The 24,287-nt window shown below is 47.9% G+C and overlaps 9 protein-coding genes across 9 annotated transcripts; 2 read left to right on the top strand and 7 right to left on the bottom strand.

Annotated features, from left to right (window-relative positions):
• Window positions 1–996: 996 nt before the first annotated feature.
• BKA67DRAFT_90384 (uncharacterized protein) lies at window positions 997–1,859 on the bottom strand. Its single transcript, XM_046109536.1, has 2 exons — window positions 1,746–1,859; window positions 997–1,459 (listed from the first exon to the last, which is right to left on the bottom strand). Exon 2 carries the CDS (start codon window positions 1,422–1,424, stop codon window positions 1,098–1,100), a length of 327 nt encoding a protein of 108 aa, XP_045952471.1. The 5' UTR covers window positions 1,425–1,459; window positions 1,746–1,859; the 3' UTR covers window positions 997–1,097.
• A 2,794-nt stretch (window positions 1,860–4,653) lies between these two features.
• BKA67DRAFT_695894 (uncharacterized protein) lies at window positions 4,654–5,742 on the top strand (the record flags this gene model as incomplete). The annotated part of the gene is made up of 1 exon (XM_046109324.1): window positions 4,654–5,742. One exon carries the CDS (start codon window positions 4,654–4,656, stop codon window positions 5,740–5,742), a length of 1,089 nt encoding a protein of 362 aa, XP_045952470.1.
• A 4,036-nt stretch (window positions 5,743–9,778) lies between these two features.
• On the bottom strand, window positions 9,779–11,841 carry BKA67DRAFT_582818 (Alpha/Beta hydrolase protein). Its single transcript, XM_046104022.1, has 2 exons — window positions 11,116–11,841; window positions 9,779–11,057 (listed from the first exon to the last, which is right to left on the bottom strand). The coding sequence occupies exons 1-2, from the start codon at window positions 11,728–11,730 to the stop codon at window positions 9,990–9,992; spliced, it is 1,683 nt and encodes a 560-aa protein (XP_045952469.1). The 5' UTR covers window positions 11,731–11,841; the 3' UTR covers window positions 9,779–9,989.
• A 395-nt stretch (window positions 11,842–12,236) lies between these two features.
• BKA67DRAFT_540946 (uncharacterized protein) lies at window positions 12,237–13,573 on the bottom strand (the record flags this gene model as incomplete). The annotated part of the gene is made up of 2 exons (XM_046100841.1): window positions 12,237–13,493; window positions 13,562–13,573. The coding sequence occupies 2 exons, from the start codon at window positions 13,571–13,573 to the stop codon at window positions 12,237–12,239; spliced, it is 1,269 nt and encodes a 422-aa protein (XP_045952468.1).
• Window positions 13,574–15,075: 1,502 nt separating this feature from the next.
• On the bottom strand, window positions 15,076–16,316 carry BKA67DRAFT_90259 (uncharacterized protein). The gene is made up of 2 exons (XM_046109535.1): window positions 15,413–16,316; window positions 15,076–15,360 (listed from the first exon to the last, which is right to left on the bottom strand). The coding sequence occupies exons 1-2, from the start codon at window positions 15,864–15,866 to the stop codon at window positions 15,152–15,154; spliced, it is 663 nt and encodes a 220-aa protein (XP_045952467.1). The 5' UTR covers window positions 15,867–16,316; the 3' UTR covers window positions 15,076–15,151.
• A 2,678-nt stretch (window positions 16,317–18,994) lies between these two features.
• Window positions 18,995–19,634, top strand: BKA67DRAFT_540944 (uncharacterized protein; the record flags this gene model as incomplete). The annotated part of the gene is made up of 2 exons (XM_046100840.1): window positions 18,995–19,108; window positions 19,161–19,634. 2 exons carry the CDS (start codon window positions 18,995–18,997, stop codon window positions 19,632–19,634), a joined length of 588 nt encoding a protein of 195 aa, XP_045952466.1.
• Window positions 19,635–19,767: 133 nt separating this feature from the next.
• On the bottom strand, window positions 19,768–20,417 carry BKA67DRAFT_663825 (2',3'-cyclic-nucleotide 3'-phosphodiesterase; the record flags this gene model as incomplete). Its single annotated transcript, XM_046108259.1, has 2 exons — window positions 19,768–19,933; window positions 19,993–20,417. The coding sequence occupies 2 exons, from the start codon at window positions 20,415–20,417 to the stop codon at window positions 19,768–19,770; spliced, it is 591 nt and encodes a 196-aa protein (XP_045952465.1).
• Window positions 20,418–21,286: 869 nt separating this feature from the next.
• Window positions 21,287–21,911, bottom strand: BKA67DRAFT_663824 (uncharacterized protein; the record flags this gene model as incomplete). Its single annotated transcript, XM_046108258.1, has 3 exons — window positions 21,287–21,630; window positions 21,724–21,826; window positions 21,882–21,911. 3 exons carry the CDS (start codon window positions 21,909–21,911, stop codon window positions 21,287–21,289), a joined length of 477 nt encoding a protein of 158 aa, XP_045952464.1.
• Window positions 21,912–22,057: 146 nt separating this feature from the next.
• On the bottom strand, window positions 22,058–24,244 carry BKA67DRAFT_695889 (uncharacterized protein). The gene is made up of 6 exons (XM_046109323.1): window positions 24,067–24,244; window positions 24,000–24,014; window positions 23,787–23,945; window positions 23,681–23,728; window positions 22,583–22,711; window positions 22,058–22,526 (listed from the first exon to the last, which is right to left on the bottom strand). Exons 1-6 carry the CDS (start codon window positions 24,214–24,216, stop codon window positions 22,281–22,283), a joined length of 747 nt encoding a protein of 248 aa, XP_045952463.1. The 5' UTR covers window positions 24,217–24,244; the 3' UTR covers window positions 22,058–22,280.
• Window positions 24,245–24,287: the final 43 nt, after the last annotated feature.

Below are 24,287 nucleotides of genomic sequence, written 5' to 3'. Positions count from 1 at the left end.
CGAACCGCACAGGGCGTCACTTCAGGGCACCTTCAGGCCCAAGACTCCTGTTGATCGTAGTCAGCCGGCACCGGCATATCAAGGAAGTGCTGCACAAGCAAGAAAGCCCTTCTTGCCTGCCGGCTCTTCATCTTCTCAGTCGCATCACGTTGTTGCCAAGAACTCGCGTATGCTCCGGCGTCATGATTCGGACTTTGGGCCGGAAACTCGCCCTCTGTCTCGTGCCTTTTCTCGCTCTACGATGAGGTCGCCAAGTCCGCGCAAGCACCGCCACGTCCCTAGCATGGAGAAGGTGGCAGCTGAGCCCTGGCAAACGCTGAATAAACCACGCCGTGTCAAGCAATTCGGCGATGGCACGGAGCTGGATGCCTTTGACGACTTGCCCACATCAGCTCAGACCGAGTTCAAGTTCACGAAGTTGCCTGTAGCAAGCCGGGACCGTAATACACTTAGAAATAAGTTCCATCAGCATGCCTTGCCTGGTCGCGGCACTCCTTCGCCGGCCTCGCCTTTTACCCCTGCCAGAACTGATTACCAACCCCATTTCGCCAGAGACACTGCTGCTAGTCGCAAAGCTAGGGAGGTCAGTCTGGCACAGCGTGCTCCTCCTCCTCCTCCTCCTCCAATCACGCCAGTGGCCCCTCTGCCATCGCAACGTGTCGCTCAGCTATCGGCAAGGACACCACTGAACCCCCATGGCTCCGTGAGGTCGAAGAAGCGGAAGCCACCACAGCTCAAACCACATTTAATCACGAACATGAGCTCTGCCAAAGAATCAAAAGGTTTGAGAACACCTCCATATCTAGCTAGGCAGCAAGCTAACACATTTTGTAGTTGTCAACGGCATGACATACAATCCCGAGACTTGTAGGTGGGAGGGCAACGAGACCGCTCTTCACGCTTTTGATGTACAGGTCTCCACACCTCTGGCAGCATCAGTGCTGCCACACTTGATCCGTGAGAAGGAGAACACAACACCGCGGCCATACTTGATCACGAACATGGGTGCTTCCACAGGCGTTAAACGCGAAGGCAACATGGTTTTTGACCCGACTCACATGCGCTGGCTTGAGATGTCTGGCACTGGGGAAGACCCCTTAGAAAACTTCAGTGGTCTTGAAGATGATGACCCATTCAAAGACATACCTGACTTGGAGGAGAGAGAACCAGAGAAAGGCGAGAGAGGCCATGGTCGCGTTAGCGACGTCGGCAGCAGCGAGTGGCTCGTCGGTGAGGAATTTGACGTTGGTCCGGAGTTCATACGCCGTCAACGAGATGAGGAAGAGCGATGGCGCAAGAAGTGTGAGAGATGGGTCAACACAACCGAACGCGATGGTGATGCTTGGCGATGGGCACTTAGGGATATTGTCCAAGGCCCGTGAGTCCGGGCTTGAATCTTCCGATCTGTTCATCCAGGGCCTCATCTGCAACACTACGACGGGCTATGCATCGGTTTGGGAGTTCAAAGCATTATAAAACTTGTAATATTCGGAAGCGGAGGTTAGGGAGGGTCTTTGGAGAGACCTCACCGGCTGTCCTGCTTCTTTATGATAATCTTCAGCATATACCAGCATGACTGAAACGAAGGGATGGAAGACAGGTCCCGTCAGGCGGATTGAAATCGATACCATTATGAGGGCGGCAGCCCATGACAAGGTGATATTCCCTCCGGTTGGAATAAAGTTGGAATATGGTCATGCCAACTTAGGAGTATGGAAGAGTTGGTTTGGTTTTTGCATTTGGGCTATTGGCTAATGGCTTCACGACACGAAGGAATGACACGACACGAAATGACTTGCAATGCTTTTATGATATTCAACTGTATCTATAGGTTTACTACTAGCAGTAGTGAGATTAGCTCGCTCGATAGAGAAAATTATGTTTGTTTGTGTTCACGCTTATTTTAGCCTCCATGTTTTCTACAAGTGATTGATTTATGAAGGCTCTAAGCTTGATGCCCGTTCTTGTTTGTAGGTTCAAATGCTGTCTTGTCTGACTTCGTCATGAGCTGCTTTTTTGGGGGGGTTCTTTTCTTCTTTTTTTGGGGGGTGGGGGTGAGGGGTACATCGAAGTATTGTCAAGCAGGAGATTATTTGGTAGTAGGCATTGGCTATATGCAATAGAACTAAGCTCATCGTAATGATCCTTGACTATATTGCAATGTTGCACCGACGGAAGATCAATTCGTCCAGCATGTATCGATAATGGAACAGCCCTCTATCGACGCAATGTATACCGGCGTTTTGATCTAATTCTACTTGTCTTGTCATTCCCTATCATCGTCTTGGCTCTCTGTCTTATCTCCCAGAGGCCTTCCCGAGACACAAAGTCCCCATAGCCAGCATGTCTGAGACATGGCAGACCTTGACCTGTGACGAGTCTGCGCCCCCACACAGCATGTATTACAGCCAACAACTACCAGGGCCAAGCATTGCTAAGCACACGTTTTTGTATTCATGACCTCCACTCGACCAGGGAGACTCAATCGGACAGCAGCAGAGATGCCTTGCGGAAGCTTGAAACATCTTGCTCAAGACGGCGACCTCGAGGCCGATTCCAGTCAATAAAAAACGAATCTTCGCGACGTCATTCGTCCTAGTGGTGCCTCGCTCTTTGACCGATATCTCCGTTCGCAGTGACGGGGCTGGTGGAAAGTCCACGGAATCGCGTAGGAGAGCGGTGTGGCTATCGCAGGTTAAGGGCAACTGACCACGCCGTTCCAGATGCCCCGACGATCTTGATCCTGACCCGGAGTTGGGTCTTCCGGCAGGAGTCCCACGGGTGTCGTTTTGATAAAATCGTATTACGTGCTGTCAATCAGACGACCGTGTTCCTCCGTGTCTACATTATATGTGATGATGAGAGCTTCTCGTGGTGATGACCTGTCAAGGTTAATACTGTGGGCGGCATCATCGAGGCCCGCCTCGAATGCCATGCTGCTCTGAAGCCATGACCCAAAACTACTTGAAAATCTCGAGCCGGCCAAGAGAACACCACACATCTGCTCGTTGGCTCCTTTTGACGGCCTTCCATGGTCCCAGCGTGTATTCCTGTGAGTTAATGCTACTAGAAGATTCTGCGTTTCTATCAGGTCTATTAACTTGGACATGTCTATAGATAGATGATACGAACCGTATTTATAGAGATAAGTACTTGATACCAATTCTAACAGGTGGACATTGGACATAGGTCGTTGGTTCGTGTTTCAGGAGACGGCTTACTCGCCTAAGTAACTCGGCAAGGATTATAAGTTTACCAGTCTGGGAGATTATTCTTGCTATCTCATCGGTGTCTGACACTCTGCGTCCCATTTCTCTTCTTTTCGATAGAAATATAAACATATTCAAATCATAATCGGAGTCTAAGAATTCGAACAATGAAACTCAAGTGTCCGGAAAAATTAGGGTGGTACATATCGTGCGAGCCTTTGTCTTCATTGCCACTCAACAGCGTTCCGTACTTGGACTGGAATTGCCAGGTTGTTGCTTAGGCAGAGCTATTGTGCTCTTTTTTCTGTATTCATGTTACATTTTAGAACTTTTGCAGCAGAGCGAAAGGAAAATAATATATATACGCACCGCCATACATTCCACATCTTCACCTTCCGTTGCCCCGCCGAACGAGAGAAGTCATCAAAGAAAGGCCGCACAGATGCAACTAAAAGAGGCTCATCGTATCCGTTAGGGACATAGTCGACCATTCAGACCTGACAGTAATTCTGCATCCCTTTAAAATTCTCATTCGAACTCTGCTTAATCACCACATCGGAAACTTACCCAGCCTCGGAGAAGAGGAATTTAGAACCTGTCCGCTGTCTGGCGCAGGTTTGAAAGCTGAAACTGATCGCTCTTATCTTTCAGCCAAGAATGTCACGATGCTGTGGTGCATGGCAGAACACTACATGAGCCTAACGGCAATCGCAAGTACCTGGCCTGTATATGCTACTTGGAAGGTGCAAGAACAGATGACGTCGAGCTTGATCCGTTAGTAGCCAGTGCACGGTGGCTGTCTCTTGTTCGTATGCTTGAATAATTAGTTGCTGTGTTGCTGGGTCTGCGGAAGAAAAAAAAAAAAGAGAAATAAGATGCTATGAGAAGGTACACCTAGACAATCACATTTAGTTCTACCAGACCGTTTTTATGTGCCAAACTCGATCTCTGGTGTTTCACGTCTAATTCCAATTATAATCTGAAGTCAGTTGATTTCTTTCGAAATCGTATATATCAGCTGTGCTGCGGTCAAGCTTATCCTAGTGGACAAAATACTAAACCCCAAAATTTCGCACTCATTACCAGGCCACTACTTTCTTTTTCACTTGACGTCACAACCAATTCTAGACATCGTCTCACATATTCTTAGATTCCGAACCAACTACGACAGGCCTACTGCCTTAGTCCACACTATCATTCTGCGCCGCAACTGTCTTCAGCCCTTCATTCAACCATTATTGTGGCTTGAAAATCAACCGAACTTTGAGAGTGTATCTCCTGCCTCCTCGAGGTAGCTACCCACCCCAATAAACCCATGGATACCTAGGATTCCCATGACTGATGTCACAACATCTTAAGTGCGCGTTTCCCGATCAACCTATCCACAAAACACTAAACTCCCATCCAGGCATTGAACTCTCAACTTTCCCCAAGTTCAATTAAGATGACTCAATCATCGCCGGTCATGTCGTCCTCGGAAACCGTAGAAGGCCCCAAGTTCACTCTCTTCAAAATGCTCCCAGTAGAGCTCCGCCAAATGATCTATGCGCAAAGTTTCCCTCGCAGGATCCTGCGTCTCAAGGTAGTCCTGCGCGATGGGCATGAAGACGTCCTCATCAACGCCTTCGGACCTCCCCCGATTGCAACTGCATCAAAAGAAGCCTGGCATTACTGTAACCTTCACTATCAGAAGATTATATTTCCATCGGTCAACCTCTCGACGGACCCTCATTATCCAATTCGTCTCAAAATGTCAAATGGCAAAGGCACCTGGTTCTACCCTGAGGTCGATGTATTCTACCTCGACGTGGGCAATTGCACCAAGACTCGAACGAGGTACACCATTGAACTGGGTCCCAGAACTTATAATCAAGACCGTTCTATATCCGATGACCGCGTCGCACCCAACTTCTCAGATTTCATGAGAGCACTCCAACCCTTTACTAAGATATGCCGAACAGTTGTGCTGAATGATTGGAACAATCGCAACATCCTCAGCCATTTGTTTCTCGCAACAACCAGAAGACATTTCCCAGTCTTGGAAACAATTCATCTTGTTACTTGCAAGTGTACGTACCTCTCAGATATGGTTCGACTAGCTGCACGGGGCACGCTGCAGGCGTTTGGGGGCGAAATCGGCATGGTTCCCCTTCTGCAGCCCCTCTGGGCCAGAAGTATCAAGAACGCATATTGTGAACTACCAGACGGCCGCTGCTACCAGGGAAATATGGAAGACTGGATATCCGAACTGAAGGAACGCTGGTATTCAGATCCTGACGGGTCAATATCAACCGGCTGGGGTTTGATGGTTGCTCTGACGCAAGGTGCGCAGGGTTCCGTTGGCACAATGGTTTGGGGTATGGCACAACATTTCATGGAGACACAATTCTGCACTCTAGAAAATGGCGACCGCCTGTATAGGAAATGGTTTGCTTACATGATATCTACACCAAGTGATAGCCCAGAGGTCCTTGGGTTCACAGCGGAGGCGCCAAAAATCGACCCCGTTGCTCTCTTCCACGATGTACTTTAGATAGCTAGACGAGAATATCACACGATGTGGCATAGCTGCTACACCCCGGAGACTTGGCATCAGATCCAGTCGGGCATATTCAGTGAAAGGGAACGGGCTTGGAGTTGTTCGAGAAGATATGCCTGTGTTGGCAGGGTGGCAATGGTATCTGAGATAGAGTTCTGGTAATGCCTCTGCTGATGATTCTCTCCTAAGTGAATATGGACGTATGAACGTGAGCCTTTACCGCCAGTATACCTGTAATATAGCCCAACGGACATGGAGTATTGAACGTGTCATCGCGACATGTTCTCATGATCACCCTCTCCACCAGTCTCGCTCTCCAGGAGCGGCTTCACTAGATATGGTAGCAGCTCAGGTATACTTGAATATTTGCGTTTACTTCCTTGATCACCTTTATCAACTCAGCTGCAAAGCACCGGTATAATTGCACGGGCATCGCTGAGTACACTCCTCGGAGTCGATTATCTTATAGCACAGACATGATTGTGCGTATTCACACACAACAATAGGCCCATCCCAGCTCACTACGGACTGCGGGTACGCCTGATTATAACCATAAAGTCGTGCAAACTTCAGGGATACGGGCACCTATTAATACGATGCACAACATATATGCCCTCTAGCGCACGATGCTTGGCCAGGATCCGCATGTCGTATGCGCTGACTTCGACTCGAGTATCTGTACCCTGTTTGAAAATTAAGCGAAATATCAATTCTTCACGCGTAGAACCGATGCGATTTTTCAAGGTCCGGACGATTGTTCCGTGGCGCGAGGGAAAGCCACTGGGGAGGGGAAAGTCTGCTGCCGTTGCTGCTGTAGCTAGTATAAATACAGTCGCTTCTGCAGCTGATTTAGCAAGTATGGTTAATGTCAATATTACGACTACCGTAATAGACGACGTCGCGATCGAAGTTGACATTGGCGAAGGCTGCGCCCAGACAAGCCGACGTCTCCTCACTCCTCCGAGGCAATCCAGTGTTTCAACTGGCATCTAAACCACACTTCGGTTTGGAGCCAAGGCACACTCCTATCGGGTCTCCTGACCGAAAACATTTCGGGGTACAATGGCGTTGATAGGTTCGTGTTCTGTTTGATGACTGCCAGGATAGAACTAATTGGCGATCTTTCCCCCATCCCATATGGCTAAAAACATGTAATGTATGGGCGGAAATTCTTCTGCGTAAATCTCCCATATGGTGAACTGAAGCTCTATGGGAAGCTCATGGTAGAGCTGGGACTGTACTGCGGCAGTAGTAGAACAAAATGAAGTGTCGAAGGATAGCGTGGAAGTCGAAACAGAGTACTGTTGAGAGGAGCCTTCATCTCTCTTTCGTCTTTTACGAAACAACTGGAAATACGATTTGAAGTAGGATCGTGATAACTTCACATGCAGTGCACCGACAAGTTTTACTTACCAGAGTAATAGTTGATAGGTTCTTCTTCCAGGGCCGTCTATGGGAGATTAACATTTCCGCAGCGACAACAAAATTCTTGACTGTTCAGCGTGAGATGATTTACGTTCATATTCAGCAAACGGCTTTGAGCCAATCATCAAACATGTGCTGTTAGCTGACTAACATCTGGACTTAAGCCACATGACCGAGAAACCTAAAGTAATGGCACTCAAGGGCGTATGTGGCCCACGTTGTAACCATAGCCGAATACAAAGAAGATTTTGAGAACGACAGTCTAAAGCGAGGTAGAAAAGCTGTCGGCGACTATACTTGAAAGGTCCCTTTCCGATGGTTAGCAATGTCCGGACTAAGAGCATCAATGGATTTGTAGAGATCATGAGAGCAGCAGCTTGAGAAAACGTTGAAAGATCAATTAACACGGGATTTGGATTGCCAGATAAGATATCTGCAATGCTGCCAGCGTTGTAAGATACATTTGATCCGTCCTGGTAGAAGATTGGATGCCTGTAAGATATTATATGGTTACAAGGATCCCTTTGAGCTTTGAAGCCCGATGTGTCTGACTCTAATTATATCTGTAGCTGCATCGCACCACATGTCCGGCCATCATCTCGCATAGATGTTTTGACAAACTCGTTAATATTGAATGACAAACCCTTATTGGTGGATATTTCAGCAGTACCAAGTGGCGGAACAAGGGCTGGGCTCTAGAACGCAGGCACAATGAGCTCTCGGTGCCATGGCTCGGTCTACAACAGACATGAACACAGTTTGGTACTCCATAACCAGACCAATAGACATAAGAGTCATATAATCATTTAAAGATGTATGCCTAGAGCTTGTAAGAAGGCCGGTGGACACTGATCATCAGGGCGTAGGCTGATGATGAATCACAACTGGCCGAGAGTAGTGTTGAGGGACAAGTCCTGTCAGAACCAGAGTCTATCAAAGGCTCTTTCCGAAGCATTAATGATGTTCAGACAATTCGTTTCGTGACAATGGATCACATACAAAGCAGAAGGACTTAGTGTGAGCACTGGCCGTAAGAACGTGACACACTCGTTCCAAAAACATCAGTGAATGATGGCAGTGGGACACTTGCACGAAAAAAAAAATTAAATTAAAATTTAACGTGTATGAAACTTAAAAGACTTCAGTGGAAAAACCCATACTCCTTCATTCTTGCCGGCCGACCTCAAAAGAAGGCATGATTACGTCATTAAACGGGCAATCACCACCCCTGCCAAGGAGGCCTGCGATTGGTCGGAAAAGGGGCTTATGGTCGGTTTTCTGTTTCGCCTTCCATAATTACGCTAAGCGGGAGTCGCAAGAGACGCGATCATAAAATCCACAGCAGCGCACGGACCATTACCATCTTTGTTCCTCACACCACCAAATTCAAGCAATCTGAGAACTCGATTGAGCAAAAGCTCCTCCTCGAAGGCCAGCCGGACAAAGCGGCGTTATACTGTCAGTCTTTTGGCACTGTATTCTCTCATTCTTGCATCGTTTGGGGTTCTGGGGGCCAGTGATCTGTTCATCACGCAGCGGGCCACACTTTCCTTGCGCACGCTGTACTCAGCCAGATTTGATTGATTGACATCACGCTCATTCAACCCACAGTGCTTGGTCTGCGACCCACCTTCCCTTCACCATATTATTCTCTTTCGTCATTATATCAACGGTTGTCACAGAGATTGGTAACTGCCCTGCCTTATCGCGGTATCGTGCACATCATGGCGGGCAACAAGAAAAAGTCTCATGCTACTTCTCTGTGGCAGCGTCGGGTAAAGGTCGCAATGCCCAAGGCAAAGCAGGCCTTGAAGACGACTGCATATGCTCTTCTGGATGAGAGCGGCCAGAAAGTCATTGAGGACGCGATTGACAAAATTCTGGAGGTTGAGATGTAAGTACTGCTTCACATGATCTGGTGCATATATGAAAAGTCAATTGACACACCAGTAGCGCTAGAGCTGTGGAAGATTTGCCGCCTGGTGAACGCCTCGATTATGATCCTATGATAAAAGAGGCCATCGTAGAGGTATTCACAGATCACTTCGAATTGTTCAATTGGGATGTTAGTCATGACGCCGACCTTCAAGGATTGCAAGGCTGGGATGATGAGTCTTGTCCCCACGAACTTTTTGACATACATGGCACCTGAAGCTCTGAACTGCACCTGCCAAAGTGTTTAGTGGGAGGATCGTATTTGCCCATTGGCCGATATTGAAGTAGCCTTCGAGCTACAGAGACGACATCCTTATACTCAACCATAGCAGTATTAGGCATGGCTATCTGCCAGTTACGACAGATGGTGTATCTTATACTGCTAACCCTTTGGCCTACATCTACTGTTGACCGTCTTCCCGGATCACCTCATGTCAAAAGCTCATCATCGAACCATTTCCTTCTTCTATAAACAAGCATTCAAATACAGGCAGGCTACGCACATGTCTCACAGTTTCAATTAGCCGGATGGGGTTGCAATTCTAGAGCATAAAAGAGCGGCGCACGGAGTCATGGAGGAGTGCATTGGCGTTCAGGATCATCGTCTTTGTATATAAGAATCTTCATTTGTCTCGGACGAGCCTTGCAAACAGACAGACAGTTCATAACCATAGGACATGAGGATCTGCTGGCGTGAACGTGACTGCCCATCCAGTCCCAATTTGTTTTTACCTCAAGGTCAAGTGGGTTGCAAGACAATTGAACGTTACGATGGCTAAGTTCCACAGAGCCATCTTGAACTTTCTGTAGCCACGATTTGCTCAGAAAACAAACAGCATAAAGCGGGTCGCAACCGTTCCTCAGTCAATTTCCTTATGCCCTTACACCCAAGAGGTCGCCTGCCACCAATCACACCTGGAATTTGCCGCAGGATCTCGCACTAAATCAATGAAGGTCTGGTTGAGATTCAGATCCGTGAAGTTCGAGCCGTATGTGGGAAACAGAGGTAAGCCCCCCCTGTTCGGATCGCCAGTCTCTGCAAAACTGGTAAAGTACTCCTGCATATTTTTCGCAACCGTCTCGTTGGTCACCGTGCTGCTGCTGTTCACGAAGTAGCTGAAATAGACATCGAGAATGTGTGTGCCCGGCGGTACACTAAAAAGGTAGCTGTAGCTGTCCTGGCCCACGGCGGCTCCGAGGGCCTTACCTAGGAAGTACGCGTGACATGTGAACGTGAAATCTGAGACCGCGGTTAAGAGGCGAGAGAATGGCGTCGTCCATGGGTGGCTGCCACCGTAGACGGCTGGATATATCTCATTTGAGAGCTCCTCGAGCGATGCCTGCGACGCATCCGGGAAGTAGAGATCCATGTACTTGTCAAATGCAGACGAGTTGGTCGCGGTGGGGTCCGTGTATCGCTGGCCCTCAAAGCTGTTGTGGGCAACGATGACCTTGATATTTTTGTGGTACGAGCCGCTGGTGAGCAGTCTCTCGGGCAGGTCCGGCACATAATCGCCATCTGGAGCTACGCCGAATTGGAAGACGCCGTAGAAGTCTGAGGATTGCGCTAGCTTGTTGGCTATCTGGAGTATCTTGGTATCTAAATTGATGAGCTCCGCAAGAGAAGAGACATTAGCATTGGCTAGAAGTATAGCGTACGAGTCCTCAGCTTGGGAAGCGTAGGGTCTTGGAACGTAGGCGGGAGACTGGACAATGGCCTGAGAAAAGGGAGGTGCATCCTTTCTGCCTCCGTAAGCGGTGATATGATGAACGATGGAGCCACCTCCGGCAGATTCGCCCATAACGGTGACCCGGCTTGTGTCACCGCCAAACAGTCCCGCATACTTCTGGACCCAGTTCAACGCTTTGCGCTGGTCGAAGAGTCCTACGTTTGACTGTCCACCAGCCGACGTGAAAGAGTCGCCCTGAACCCAGCCAAAGGCACCAAGCTGAACGCATTAGTCGAGGTTGATCCCCACTCGAATTTTGGACAATGAGAAATCTTACACGATAATTCAGCCCGATCCAGATAACGCCTTCACCATCATCCACAAAGCTGCGATCGAGCAGGCCGAGCGGATTGGAATTAGGCGTGCCATACTTGGCACCAATTTGGAAGCCACCACCATGAATCCAAACAATCACCGGCTTTTTAACAGAGCATCTCTGATCCCAGATATCCTTCGATACCACGACGTCTAAGAACAGACAGTCTTCGCTCTCATTCTCACCAGGAGGTGCTGTCACAAGCGCACTGTTCTGCCAAGGCGTATAGGCCTGTGGACAGATCTTACCATACCTGCCGTCCTGGACGCCGGCGGAGCGATTGTTGACCGGGTCTTCCGGCGCCTGGAAGCGGAGTTTACCGACAGGCGGCGCGGCGTAGCGGATGTTGGAGAAGTTATAGTAAACTCGCTCATCTGGGGATGTTGCGATCTGTGGAGCGTGAAGGGCATAAGTCAAATCGACCACTGGCGTGCTCGAACTCTGATAAGATGTCGAACAAGTAGTGTTTGTCGAGACGCCCTTACTAGGCGGAATGGTAGAGTTGAGGCATTTCGAAGCGCTGGTCTGTGCCAAGAGCAGGGGCACGGCGATTGCGAATGAGCGCTTCAGGTTCATGATGCGTCACGCTACAGGTCAATTATGATAAGCGTGCCGACCAGAAATCCCACAACTGAGATGCATGACTTGTTTTCTATATTTCTATACATACTTCTGCCTATGCAGCTGTCTGTTGCCACTCGGATTTTCCGAAGGGTCAAAGGGGAATGCCGATATTGATATTGACAGGGGTCCACTTTGCTCCGTGGCTTGTGACAGCAGCGAGTGTGCATCTGGGAAATGACTTTAATCCTTGAACGCAGCTACGAAAGTCGGTTTATGTGGGGGAAGTGTTAGGATCAAGTGCTGGCCCATTGGTGTATGGCGAACGCAAATGCGCACATGTTAGTTCAGAGGCATACCGCAATGTCTTAAATTACATTATTAGCCTATATGATGCCATTGACATTGCTCTTGGCAAAGCGTATACTATTCTGATTCAATTCATGCCCGCTTCAGAACTCTGCATTTCATCATTGCATTCAATAACTTGACCCTGACCTGGCTTGCTGTAAGACCTTGAATCAACGATCGTGATCTTGATCTGAAGAGGGCTCCATTATTCCCACGCTACGAAGATATTTCATCGTTCCTGACTCAATTCCCTTCTTCTTGTCGATTAGCTTAAGGCACATACTCTTGATGTCTTGGCGGATGGTAGTGGACTGGTCATGCTCCACGATCCACTGCAAAACGGGCAGGAGCTCGTCTGACTCGAGGCAATAAGTCACTTCATCTTTGAGGTTGGAGAGTTGTTGTATCTGGTGCCAGGTTTCCAGAAGGAAAATGGCATTACCGGGAGCTCGATGGATGAGAGCTCGATGAATGAGAGCCCTCTTCCTGGCAGTAATCGGACCCGGGAGTTCTTCTCTGCTATCTATGAGCAGTTGCATGGTTTTTTGGTTGTTGTCGACCCCTGAAGCCGCCATATCTAACGGTGTTGCGTTGTTGAAGAGATTTGAGGGGGCAAAACTGTCGTACCCTCGCTCGAGTAGTGTTCTCACCACATGAGTCATACCACCAAACGCAGCCAGGTGCAGAGGTGGCATGTGCGTCGTATTCTCCTCGACCGGTATCAAACCGCCATCGCATGTGTACTTGGCCAGCAGAAGTGACTGGTCGTGGCGACGCATGGCTATGGCATAATCCAGGAGCGAGTAGATTATGTTATCTGCCTTATTGTAGCAGCTACTCTTGACCTCGAGTTCTTTGATGAATTGGCATCCACCTTTCACAAACTTCCTGATACCCCAAGGCTCGTCATACCATGCGTCAACGAAGCAGCCTCCATTAACGAGATATTCGACAATTTTCTCGTGACCGTGCATTAGAGCAAGGAATAGTGGAGTCACGGATCGACGCTTCACATCGAGATAGTTTGGCCAGTTCTCAACGCTGGCATTTATGAGTTTCCTGGCAGCTTCGGTATTGCCATCATCGATGATTCGAAGCAGCAGGCTCCGGTGTTCTTGGAAATTAGGGCGTAATTTGAAAAGTCGTAATCTCTCCACAGGGTCCGGAATGTCGGACTGGTGGACATTGATCACAACTTCCGCATCTGGGGTTCCGCGAACGAGCATCTCCGCAGAGGCTTTTGTGGTCAAAACCTCCGTGGCATAGATTTCGTCCTCCAGATATCGCCACAAGCTCTTACTGGACAATGCTAGATGGAATACATCGTCGGGATTATCGAGGAAGCTTTTGGCAATCGTAAGAAACACATTGTTAGGTAGTAGTTGTTTGTGTAAATGATTATGATCCAGTGGAGTAGCGCCTTCTTCCTGATTAAGAGGGAGTGAGGTATTAGGGACAGCTTCATCTTTTGGGAATGCGCATTTGGAAGACTCACCTCCATGGTCATGCTTAAAACAGTTAAAGATCTTTCGGGTCGGCGGAGCAATGCAGCCTCCATGGTTGAGAGCTTCTTAAATCTCAATGTTATGGTCAGGTTCATAATTTAATGACTGGTTTGAATTGTTAAGGGAAAGAAGGAGTCTGACTACTTCACATAGTGATGAAAGGAAGGGTAAAAGCTTGAAGTCGATGCAACAATGAGCTTTAGCTTAGGATTTACCAGATGAGCAGTTGAAGCTCCTGTGGTGTTGGGTGAATCAAATTGTAGACGTGTATCATCTGGGGGCCACGGCTTACAGGCCTGGCGCTTTTGCCGTCAAGCTTTTGATATTAGTCGTCGGAATTCACACGAAGTCTTGGCCATCAATATGCTAATACAACGGTTACAATTCTATTCACAACTTGGCCGGGGCTGCGTGTGACTAAATATAGACAAGATGCAATCCTCATGGAATAAAATGTTCACTACAATGGATAGTGTTGACAAAGAATTTTGATTAATTTGTGATCAAAATTGAAACAATAAGTGTTGAACCAAGAAATGTGCAATAGTTAACAAAACTACTAGGTAATATCCGAGGATGTTGAATATTTGCTTTCATCAAATATGGTGTTGTTGTTGATAATAGAAATTTCTTTTTGCAGTTGTGTTGAGGTCGACACACGTTCACAAGCCCCATACAAGGACAACGTGGTTATGAATAAAGTGAGAAGAAGACAGAATACCAGAGATCAAATCACTTATGAGAACAGTAAATTTAAAGTAATGCATGAGGACATATGAGATCCAGTGGGTGCATCATAAATGTTCACTGCACAAAGGTGGCCCAAATGCGACGGGTTGTTCAATCATGCCTTTTGATGTCTCAGAAGTCGCTAGAAGATGTTCACGTCAATCATTCAAGACCTCTGATGTCTCTGATTCGATTGTTGGAGTTAAAATCATCGTCTTACTAATAGTTGCTTACCCTTCTGAAAATTTTCCCTCGGTGATTCAATCCACCATGACGTCGACGTCCGTTACGGTATCAAACAGATCGAATGCCAGCCTGACGATTTGGATCGAGTGCCACTGCCTCCTGCTGTCACTCACTTCACTAGAAATCTTCAAGATACGTGTAAATGGTCGATAATAAAGTAATTTCATATCGGAAGCATTGAGATTGACAAGTGGATTGATAAGCTTAATGTCCAATTGACCCAGTATTTTCTGGGAAAGACTCTCACGCTTTCAATTTTAGACAACTTTCGCCTCTGGTGTGCCAAGATGTACCACTCAAAAAGTCACACAAGTAACTAAAGATTGATTCTCGAAATTCAAGCAGATCACAACCAATCCATGCAAGTATCACCATGATTGAAAGTAAGACTGCCCATATATTTGGAGTAATGCCATATCACGAGAGGAAACCTCATCGCTACAAGAGATTTTGATATGGCTCGCGCCAAGTTATATTCATGTGTACCAAGATCCGAGCACCTAGCTATGACTCTACATGCCTCGTTGGTCTATAAACGCTTTCCAAACTCCTTGAGGGTATCTCTATGAACAATGATTTCTCCTTCGCTTCTAAATGAACTGCACTTAGACAATCTTGACGAGGAGGCCAGAGACAGGAGAAAGGATACCACCGGCAACACCGTTGATGTCGACGACGAGGCTGTTGACATCAGCGACAACGGGACCAGTGGCGGTGCTGACGACACCATCGGCGAGGGTAAGGACAGGGGCGAGGAGAGGAGAAACAAGCTGAAGAACAGCCTTGATCTCGGGCTTGAGAGCAGCGAGGACATCTGATACATGTTAGTTCTGGTTTGTTTTATATGATTGTAGAGGGATACATACCACCAACGACGGCAGCCAAGAGCTTGTTGATAGTAGAGTCGATGTCGGAAATGAGGCCCTCAACCTCAGTTAAGAGGGAAGGGACGTTCTCGAGCTCACTCTCAACGAGGGGGAAGACAATGTCAACAACGAGGGGGACGATCTCGCTGACGAGGCCATCGACCTCGGAGACGACGTTGCCGAGGGCCTTGTTGACAAGAGGAACAACATCCTCAGAGACGACGTTGCCGAGAACGGATTCGATGCTGGACAGCTCAGCCTCAACGAGAGCCTTGACGCTGCTGACAGCGCTGTAGACGGTGACAACAGCAGTGTCACCACGAACGACATTGACACCAGCGACTTTGCTGACGTTGTCAATCTTGGGGAGGACTCCGTCGACCTTGACCAGGACGTCATCGACGATAGGGGCGGCAATGGCGGCGCCGAAGAGAGCAAACTTGAGGAACTGCATGGTAGCGGTTGAAGAATGTATTAGAAATTAAAGAATGACTTAGTTGGAGTAGTTGTTGTAAAGGAGTGACTGTAAGCGAGTTGGCTTGACTTGAGACTGAGATGGGCTGCTGAGAAAAGAATCGAAATCAGAGAGCTGGTTGACCATGGTATATATGGTTTCCAGGCCCCTAAACCGAGCACCCGACCGTACAGTCAGATCCTTGCGCCTCATTCGAGTCTTGGCCTCCCATTTCGTCACTGCGTCTGGGTTGTACATGGCGATAGACATTCGTCTCTTGCCCCGGCTATGCGCCAACGCTCAAACCGTGTGCCTTACAGCCATTACTCCCATCCCGGTATGGATACCATCGTGGACACCGGCTCCATCCTCAATGCCGTCGACCCTGGCCTGTCATCCCAGCCCTTGCCGACTTGGGAAATGCGCCTGCACGTTCCTGCATCGTGGGGCCCTCATCTCCCCGCATTCGGCACTACGAGCCGCTGATCGCAATACGACTGTCCCTAGCAGTAGACGCAAGAAGCTTAACACTAGCGTTGCAACTTCCCAGCACCTGACAGTTTGACAGCTGTCCCAGGGACTTTTGCGGTACTAATGTTGACTACTTCTAGTGGTCACCAATTGGTCTACAGCGGGCTACTCCACTGTAAGCACGACCTTGGGCATGCGTACTATGGAAGCCATGGCTGCCACGAGGGTCGTGAAAACTCCCGGAATGGTTCGTAAAGGGTCCTCCGCATCCAGCGACTGCTGAAGTTTGGGTGAGTAGTGAGAACTATGATGTCAAGCTTCGTCCCTCTTCGACAACGAAACATCTCAATTGGCGATCCCGATCATGAGAACCCATCAATAAGTCCGACTAGTCAGCACAGCGCGGTTTGCCTAGCAGCCCCCTTCCCCTTACATCTGATGCTGGGCCTTTGGTAGTACGGTGTAACTACCGGTCTGATCTTCATTTTGGATATCTGCAAGCAGTGAAGTAAAAATCTTCCATCTCGACGGGTGACCAATGGTAGGATGTCGCAGATACTGACCCATTGCACATCGCAGCCCCATCAGACTTGCATCTGCACTGTTTTATTAGGAAGCTGCTGGTCCTTCAGAGAACTGACACAAATTGTCTGTGCGATTGAGTTGTCAGGGGACACCATCATTAACGGCATGCATATGTGCGGATAAAGTAATGTCACCACCAATCGATAGTGCAAGGACCGCCTGTCTGTGCTCAGAGCGTGTCATGTCGAGACGATTGGAGGTGCCTTACGATCGAAATGAAAATAATATGGCTTAAAGCCGTCTGCTATTCAGGCTTGTAGCAGCGATCGGGTGATACGTACCCGTACTTTAGTAGGGCTTATGATTTACCTACCCGCGCCTATTATAGTCCTGCGCGGACTGCAATCGAATCGCAATAGCCTTATCGGTAGTGATTTAGCAAGAATCTAGTTTTGCATAGCGAGTTTTCACCCCATTTCATTTGTGTCAATCATGGTCCTTTTGCTCGACAAGCAATCTAATGCGAATTGTTAGGCAGTACGTATGTATGCTGCAGGTGTGTGCCTCGAGCGCCAGAGCCCCCGAGAAGCAAGATTTGTCAACTTAATCTCATTACTGTCCCTTACGGCGATGCCAAGCATCTCGACAGTCAAGACATCTCAACGGTCAGATCCCAGCAACAAACATCCCGGGAATGGATTTCGCTTGGCATAACCTGGCTTCCGTCTCTCACGCAAACCGTCCAACTTCGACGTCTAACGCCCTTTTGATCTGAGGAATTTTTTTTGCCCGTCTCGAGGACAGTGAGAAGTCATACCGAAATCCTGTTGATCCAAATCGACATAACACCTTCGGAATTAATAGTTGCGACAAGCTTAGATTCCTCCATTGGAGATGAAGTAGCACCGTGATTCATGAATACAACGGGGAGATGCGGCCCAAGCGACTGGAAATTCAGCGGGTTGTGGGTACATAATCCATTTGAACTGGGTTCAACAACTCACTGGGATCTGCCTGTCGCGATGACGATCATTACCAATTTAACGCGTATGTTTCACTTCACGATTTTTTTGTGCTACTGGAGACGTACCATTAGCTGCGGAAGAAGCCGCGATGCTTAATCAGTGCTTGGAACTCGGCGCAAAATGGCAAGACTGACGTTGAATCGAGGCAGATGCTGTTACTCATAACTACCTACTTTGTTTTTAACGTGCACGTCAAGGTGCTTATCAAAGATTTTTGAAATGTCGAGCGGTTTGAGCTGAGGCTAGTAAGGGAGTCACAGACCCCTATGGGCAAAACCTTTGCATGGGAAATACGGAAGCGTCGTCTGTGTCTTATGAATTGTACGACGGCATGGCAACCACGGATGTAAAGAGTAACGTATGCAACAACAGCCCTTCCGCGACCATATCATTGATCTTGATGACCGCCGGGTGTGCTCAGTTTGTTTCGAGGCGTTCCAAAGTGGTACACAAGGCTCGACATCTTGAGCGATGTTCATAATACCTATGGTGAGTACGCTGGTTGATGTTACGACGGTTTGAATATCTCGCCGTAGCATATCAAAGCTATAGCCAAAGTGCTACGCGCGGCTTCCATTCCCGTAAGGGCCGTAAGGACAACACCATGCGGAAATGACAACTTTTGACCATGGAACAAGCTGTTGGAAAAGTCTGCGGTTGGCATGACTCAATGACGGGACTCGGTATTCCATTTCGCCCGTGGCTCTTGCAATTGGGTTGAGCCTATGTTCATGGTCTTCTAGAACATTGGAAACCCAGGACACGAACGCGTCAGAATGTAAGAATACTGCTTACTCAGCCATTAAACTCAAAAACAGCTGCTACCGCAGTCTATGGCAGGCATTTGAGTCGAAATGTGCTCATGAGCTGCAGAATAGAGTTGGGAATGAGTTCGACTTCAAACAGCTTTTTCCAGCTGCTCCATCGGCTGGACCTTCAAGTCGCCGTTTTCAATTGTGTCAGCCAATGAGCTATCGGCGCGAAAGTGGGTATAGATCCGCCTCCGGGTGCGGAGAAGCTCACACCCTCAACGGCGGATGCTCGTTTTTATACCCCCCGATTTCACAGATTTGATTTGGAAATATCCATTGTTCATATTTCATCGAAATGCCTCAAGTTCTACGTCGCCGTGACCAGAAGCCTGGCGCTGGCTTGGAAGCCGTATTGGCTGCCCAGTCCAGGTCACAGAAGCCAGTGCCAATCCCCGGCCCCCCGGAGACCGTAAGTTTGGTTGTCTTTATATGCATGAGCACATCGTTGACGACAAATTTAGGCCGAGGAAGTCAAAGAGACTTGCGATTCGTTCACCCTCGAGTCTTTTACGACTGAAGATGCGTGGGAGCTTGGTCATCTTCTCTATGCTAGACTCCTGCCCTTTGCTTCAGAAAAACCTACCCTAATTTCCATCGCCCTTGCCAACAGCGGCCAAGTTCTGTTCCAGACAGCGGTTGGTTCCGGGACAGTGCCGGACAATGAGATCTGGGTCAAGAGAAAGCGCAATAGTGTGCTGAGATGGGGGTCGAGCACATGGCTCCTGCACTGCAAGTACAACGCAGACGAGGAGCTTTTTAGAGCCAAGTTTGGTATGAGCCAGGAGCAGGCCGGCAACTATGCTATTCATGGAGGTGGTGTGCCCATAAAAGTCAAGGGTGTTGAGGGTATCGTCGCGATTGTGGTCGTCTCAGGGCTCAAACAGCATGAAGATCATGGCGTGATCGTAGACGTGATTAGAAACAACTGGGAATAAGCCCAATTTAAAGATCTCTTCTCAGTAAATACAAGAGCACCATTTATACATAATTACACCAGTACATAAACCTATCACTTCGCCAAGGAAGGCTTCTGAATATTCAACTTTAGGCCAGGCACTTCCTCCCTCCTCACAATGTCTTCGTGGCTATAGGCTTCCACTGATTGATTGGCTTGTCTGTCGGTACTAGCCAGACAACACCGCCTTTCCAGCCTCCGCCTTGTAGTTCAAGACCAGACTCCCCGCAGAATTCGCCGATCTGTGCTAGTTTCGTGTCATCAATAGGATCGCCACCGCTACTTCGTATCAGCATGTGCCAGTCTTGCCGATTTGTTGAAGGAGTTGAGCAACTTACTATATCAAGCTAACGTGAGGTCCAAAAGAGGCAGTCCACTCCTTAAGCCACTTCTCCGTCTTTGGCCCGATACTGTCCTCGCCCTCAACGCCGCGAGCTCGTGCCAGACCAGCAAGGCTTTTCACTGGCTCAGTGTCGTACACCTTGATGTAGCCGCGACGGAAGAAAACGTCCCCCGTTCTGATGCCCCTGAATAGAATCTTGACTTCGTCACCCGTCGGCCAGGGAATTGAGTCCAGCCATTGCTGAGGGTTGTCGCCGTAAACAGACGGGTCAATATTTGATGTCAAGGTCATGTGTGGACTGAAAGGGGGTCCAACTACAGACGGGAACTCAGAAGGTAAGCTCTTGGTGATAAGTTCGGATAAAATTTCGTGGTATGGATGGTCCGACGGCGGCGCCAGCCACAGCGAAGAACCCGGCATTGTGAGCTGTCTTAGTCTTTTGCTTCTTGAGAAAAACCCAATGGGTTGACCGGTAACAATTGGTGTCTATATGAGATACACGTACAAGTAGGTCACTTTGATGAACCGTATGTCTTCAATGAGTTGAAAATCAGTGTAATTGTGACGAACCCCGCACTTATCCACTATTCGCCGGACAGCCACTGTTCCACCTGCATTTGTACTACCTCAAAGACAACACCTAGTCTAGGCAGCTCAGTTCTGGCTTATAAGTAATCGACGGTATCTTATATAGTATAAAAAACGTTCAGCTTAGCTCTTGGGGGTCATACAAGCCACGTCCCAGGTGTTGTATGTTTTTACCACATTGAACCAGGGCCACTGTCTTGCCCCTTGGTTACGGGCCTCACGATGAGCTCGCAGGCTCTTTCGCGGACTAATCAATAGATAAAGAGTGAAAAGGATGAGTTCGACGACCAAATATTATTAATTAGCGACAACGAGCCATTCTTATTGCCATTGAATACATCGCTGCAAAACCAATGACTAACTATAACAAAAGTGTAAAAACATGAGAAAGAAAACTATCTGAAAGGCCTATCGCACAAGCCTTGAATTGATCAGGCCATGAACAACTCTGACAAAGGCCGACACGATCCACTTAGCCTTTCTATCATAATAGTACAGCCAACAGTCACTATTTTAACATATAAGTTTTTTATAGTTACAAATTTTGTTAAAAGTAATTATTATTTTTAACTAATTTATTATATAACGTTTACTTTATCAAAAACGGGTTTAAATTAATATTCCTTAAATTTATATAATTTATCTCTTGTCATTATATCTTAATCATAACGAAGGAATCAAACTTGACTATCCGTATATGCTTAGTCGTCGTCATAGTTATTTGCTGATTCATTTCCCGAGGATGGCTCGGTAACGGTACCAACTTGTTGTCTTGCCAGATGAACCAGCTTATACACTCCGAAACCCACATAACCACCCGCAGTCAGGAGGACCACCATGACTGTTATCCCCGTCTTCATCGAGGTGTCGACGTACGAGAACCATAGAACGCTCAAGATGACGGTAATCATAGACGGCACAAAGAAAGTGATCGTAATAAATCTTACACTGAGTTCCTTTCTAACAGCTCTGTTCCATTTGATCATAATTTCTTGATTGAAGGCTATGAGAATGAATGGCACTGACAGGCCAGCCGAGACTCCCACTGATTTCTTAGTTAGGAGATTCTATAGCTCGACATTGGGGCGAAGGACGTACGCATGTTCCGAAGGACGTACGCATGTTCCGAAGGACGTACGCATGTTCCGAAGGACGTGATCAAGGCTCAGCTTTCCATTCTCATTGACGGGGAAAACGTCAATGTTGATGGCAAAGAATGCAGCCATGAACGACAGGGGTAACTGGGCAAATGGTCAGTCTTCTGAGATGAACAGCAAGGACTCTGCCGTTGCTTACGAATATAATAGTGACGACAGTGAACAGCATTAATGTTCTTCCTTGGCTCGCTGTTTCAATAGCTTGCTCTGACTCCTTTTTTTGCATATGAAACCGACGCGAGTACCTCTGCAGTGCTTGCTTGTTTCTGCTTCAGATCTAGCAAGGAGTATACCTGAGCAGACTGAAATGAGCGCCAACTTTCTTTGATACGGGATATACGCGGCAGCCGAGCATATACACGCGGAAACCACGAGAACTCACTGCCTTTGACGTCTTCTTTGCCATCTTCTCCATCGTTCCTATCCATTGTAGGTGACTTGCCAGGAGACGGTTGTCCTTTACCGATAGACAATCATCGTAAAGCTGGTCTAAATCAGGACGTTCTGAGATATCAAACATCTCCCCGGATCTGGTCTTCTAGCCCTCCAGAACCACGTGCTGAATACGTTCTGAGATATCAAACATATCCTCGAACTTGTTACTCTGGTCTTCCAGGACCACGCGCAGGATATTGAGTTCTTCTCGAATATCCTCAATCTCAACAAGGAGCCTGGCTTCCTTCTGAATGCTGAATTTGGTGTGATAGTCGTTGTCTTCCATATCTTCCATATCAGAAGTAGCAGCACGGCGAAAGTTTTCAAGCAGCGTCGCGGCACGGTCGGACTTGCCATAAACGATGTCAACTTTTCAAAATCCATTAATGGGTGCATTTCACTTACCGCATAGCCAATAGATGATTCAAAGAAGTCAAAGAAACGATACTCCGGCGGATTTTGTGATGATCGAAGACATTGGCGCAATGGTTCAGGATTACGTTTGCCAGCTGATACGGAGAGCTGACCGAAGCTCTGGTGGTGTGTCGCAAATATCGGAATATATTGTAATGGACGCTGAGAGGCTGACGTTTCTCTTCTAGGTGACCGCCACTGCGACCTCTGGACCTTTGTCCAGCTGCCGTATATATGTCTTCTTCAACACCCAACTGGCCGTGATCGGACGGCCGGGTGTGGTTCGTGACGATAGAACGGATACGTGAGTTCATTGACCCATGTACGTGTGCGCCGATTACGAAACCAACCTTTTGTGTGAGCAGAACTATGTACATTGGTATTTGTCTGCGGTTGGACAATCCGCACAATCGGTGGAACGAGATGTTCAGGATTTGCCTCCTTTGAAGATACAGGATGTCTTTGTGGTTTTGGAATTTTGGAATCCACCTCTTGGGTTTTCGTCTGTGGTGGTGTTGCATTTGCGACGACCAGATCGTCCAGCGGAACTTCGGCACAGCTGATGACAGTGTCTGGAGAACATCATTAGACAGATTTTCAAATTTTGCCAACGATTGCAGGGGACAACCGAGTAACTCGCCTCCATTGATCACCCATAGCCAGAGCTGGTCGACCATGAACATCTTTGGTTTATCCCGTAATTTGGTATATCTATTTACCACTTGGTCTTTGTCGCGGCGTGTCGTGTCCAAGTGAGTAAAGAAATACTGATCGAGGCTGCGTCGAAGCTGCAATGGCGGAGTCTTGTTGGGAGAGGCTGATGTGAGGTATCCATCTACCAAGTGCTTTAGTAAGGTAACTGGATCTTTTGCTGCCCAGGCGCTTGGGTCGTCCACTGGCGGACTCGTTTTGCCGCTGAGTTCTGTCTATTGGGGAGCTCGAGATCCCATTTTTTGTTTATCTACTGGGCGAAGAGCTTCTTTGATGATTTTGGCCATCGCTTCTGAATTCTTCTGCGTTTCATGATGTAGATATGGTGCCTGTAAAGGATGAGCTTAGTAGCTCCTTTGGTTCTTTTGGGATACGCACGAAGACCACGATCTGGACTTCGTCGGACTGATCCCCACCTGGCCCCGTCTGCATCCATTTCCCGGTCAGTCGCAGGAGTAAAGACTAGAGACTGAATGTTACCAACCTGAAATGGCCGACACCTAGATTTGCTGAAGGAGGAGCGGCCAGTAGTCGTGTTGTGATAGCGATCGCGAGTATCTGACAAACCCGCCAATTCTTTGAAGTCGCTTGAAAGGGCCTTGAAGCTTGGATAGATCTCACTCATGTGTCTTATCGTAAGGTGCTTCAAGATGTCAGTAATAACATGACAAGACATGGGGCGTGATGTTATACCTACCTCAACCCATTCCATCTGTGTTGTCTTTGAGCTAGTGCACAATTAATTACTTTGTCTCATGACTTACATTGTTAGCAGACAGGTGATACCATCTAAAGTCGCGGTGTTTCCCCTTCAGTGTTCCGTCTGTCGGGGTATCCATTACTGGGCTTGAGCCATATAAGAGTTCAAAGACTGACATCGACTTTTCCCGACGGTACTCAAAGTTTTTTGTCATGAAAAAGTCCAACACGGTAGCTAAGAATCCGTGGCATGCTATCATCTTGTCGCTGTCTTTGGCAGGGGCTT

The sequence above is a fragment of the Truncatella angustata genome (genome assembly GCF_020726525.1).
Source record: "Truncatella angustata strain MPI-SDFR-AT-0073 chromosome Unknown BKA67scaffold_10, whole genome shotgun sequence".
NCBI classification, from domain to species: Eukaryota; Fungi; Ascomycota; class Sordariomycetes; order Amphisphaeriales; family Sporocadaceae; genus Truncatella; species Truncatella angustata.
This window is presented reverse-complemented; position numbering and strand designations above follow the sequence as displayed.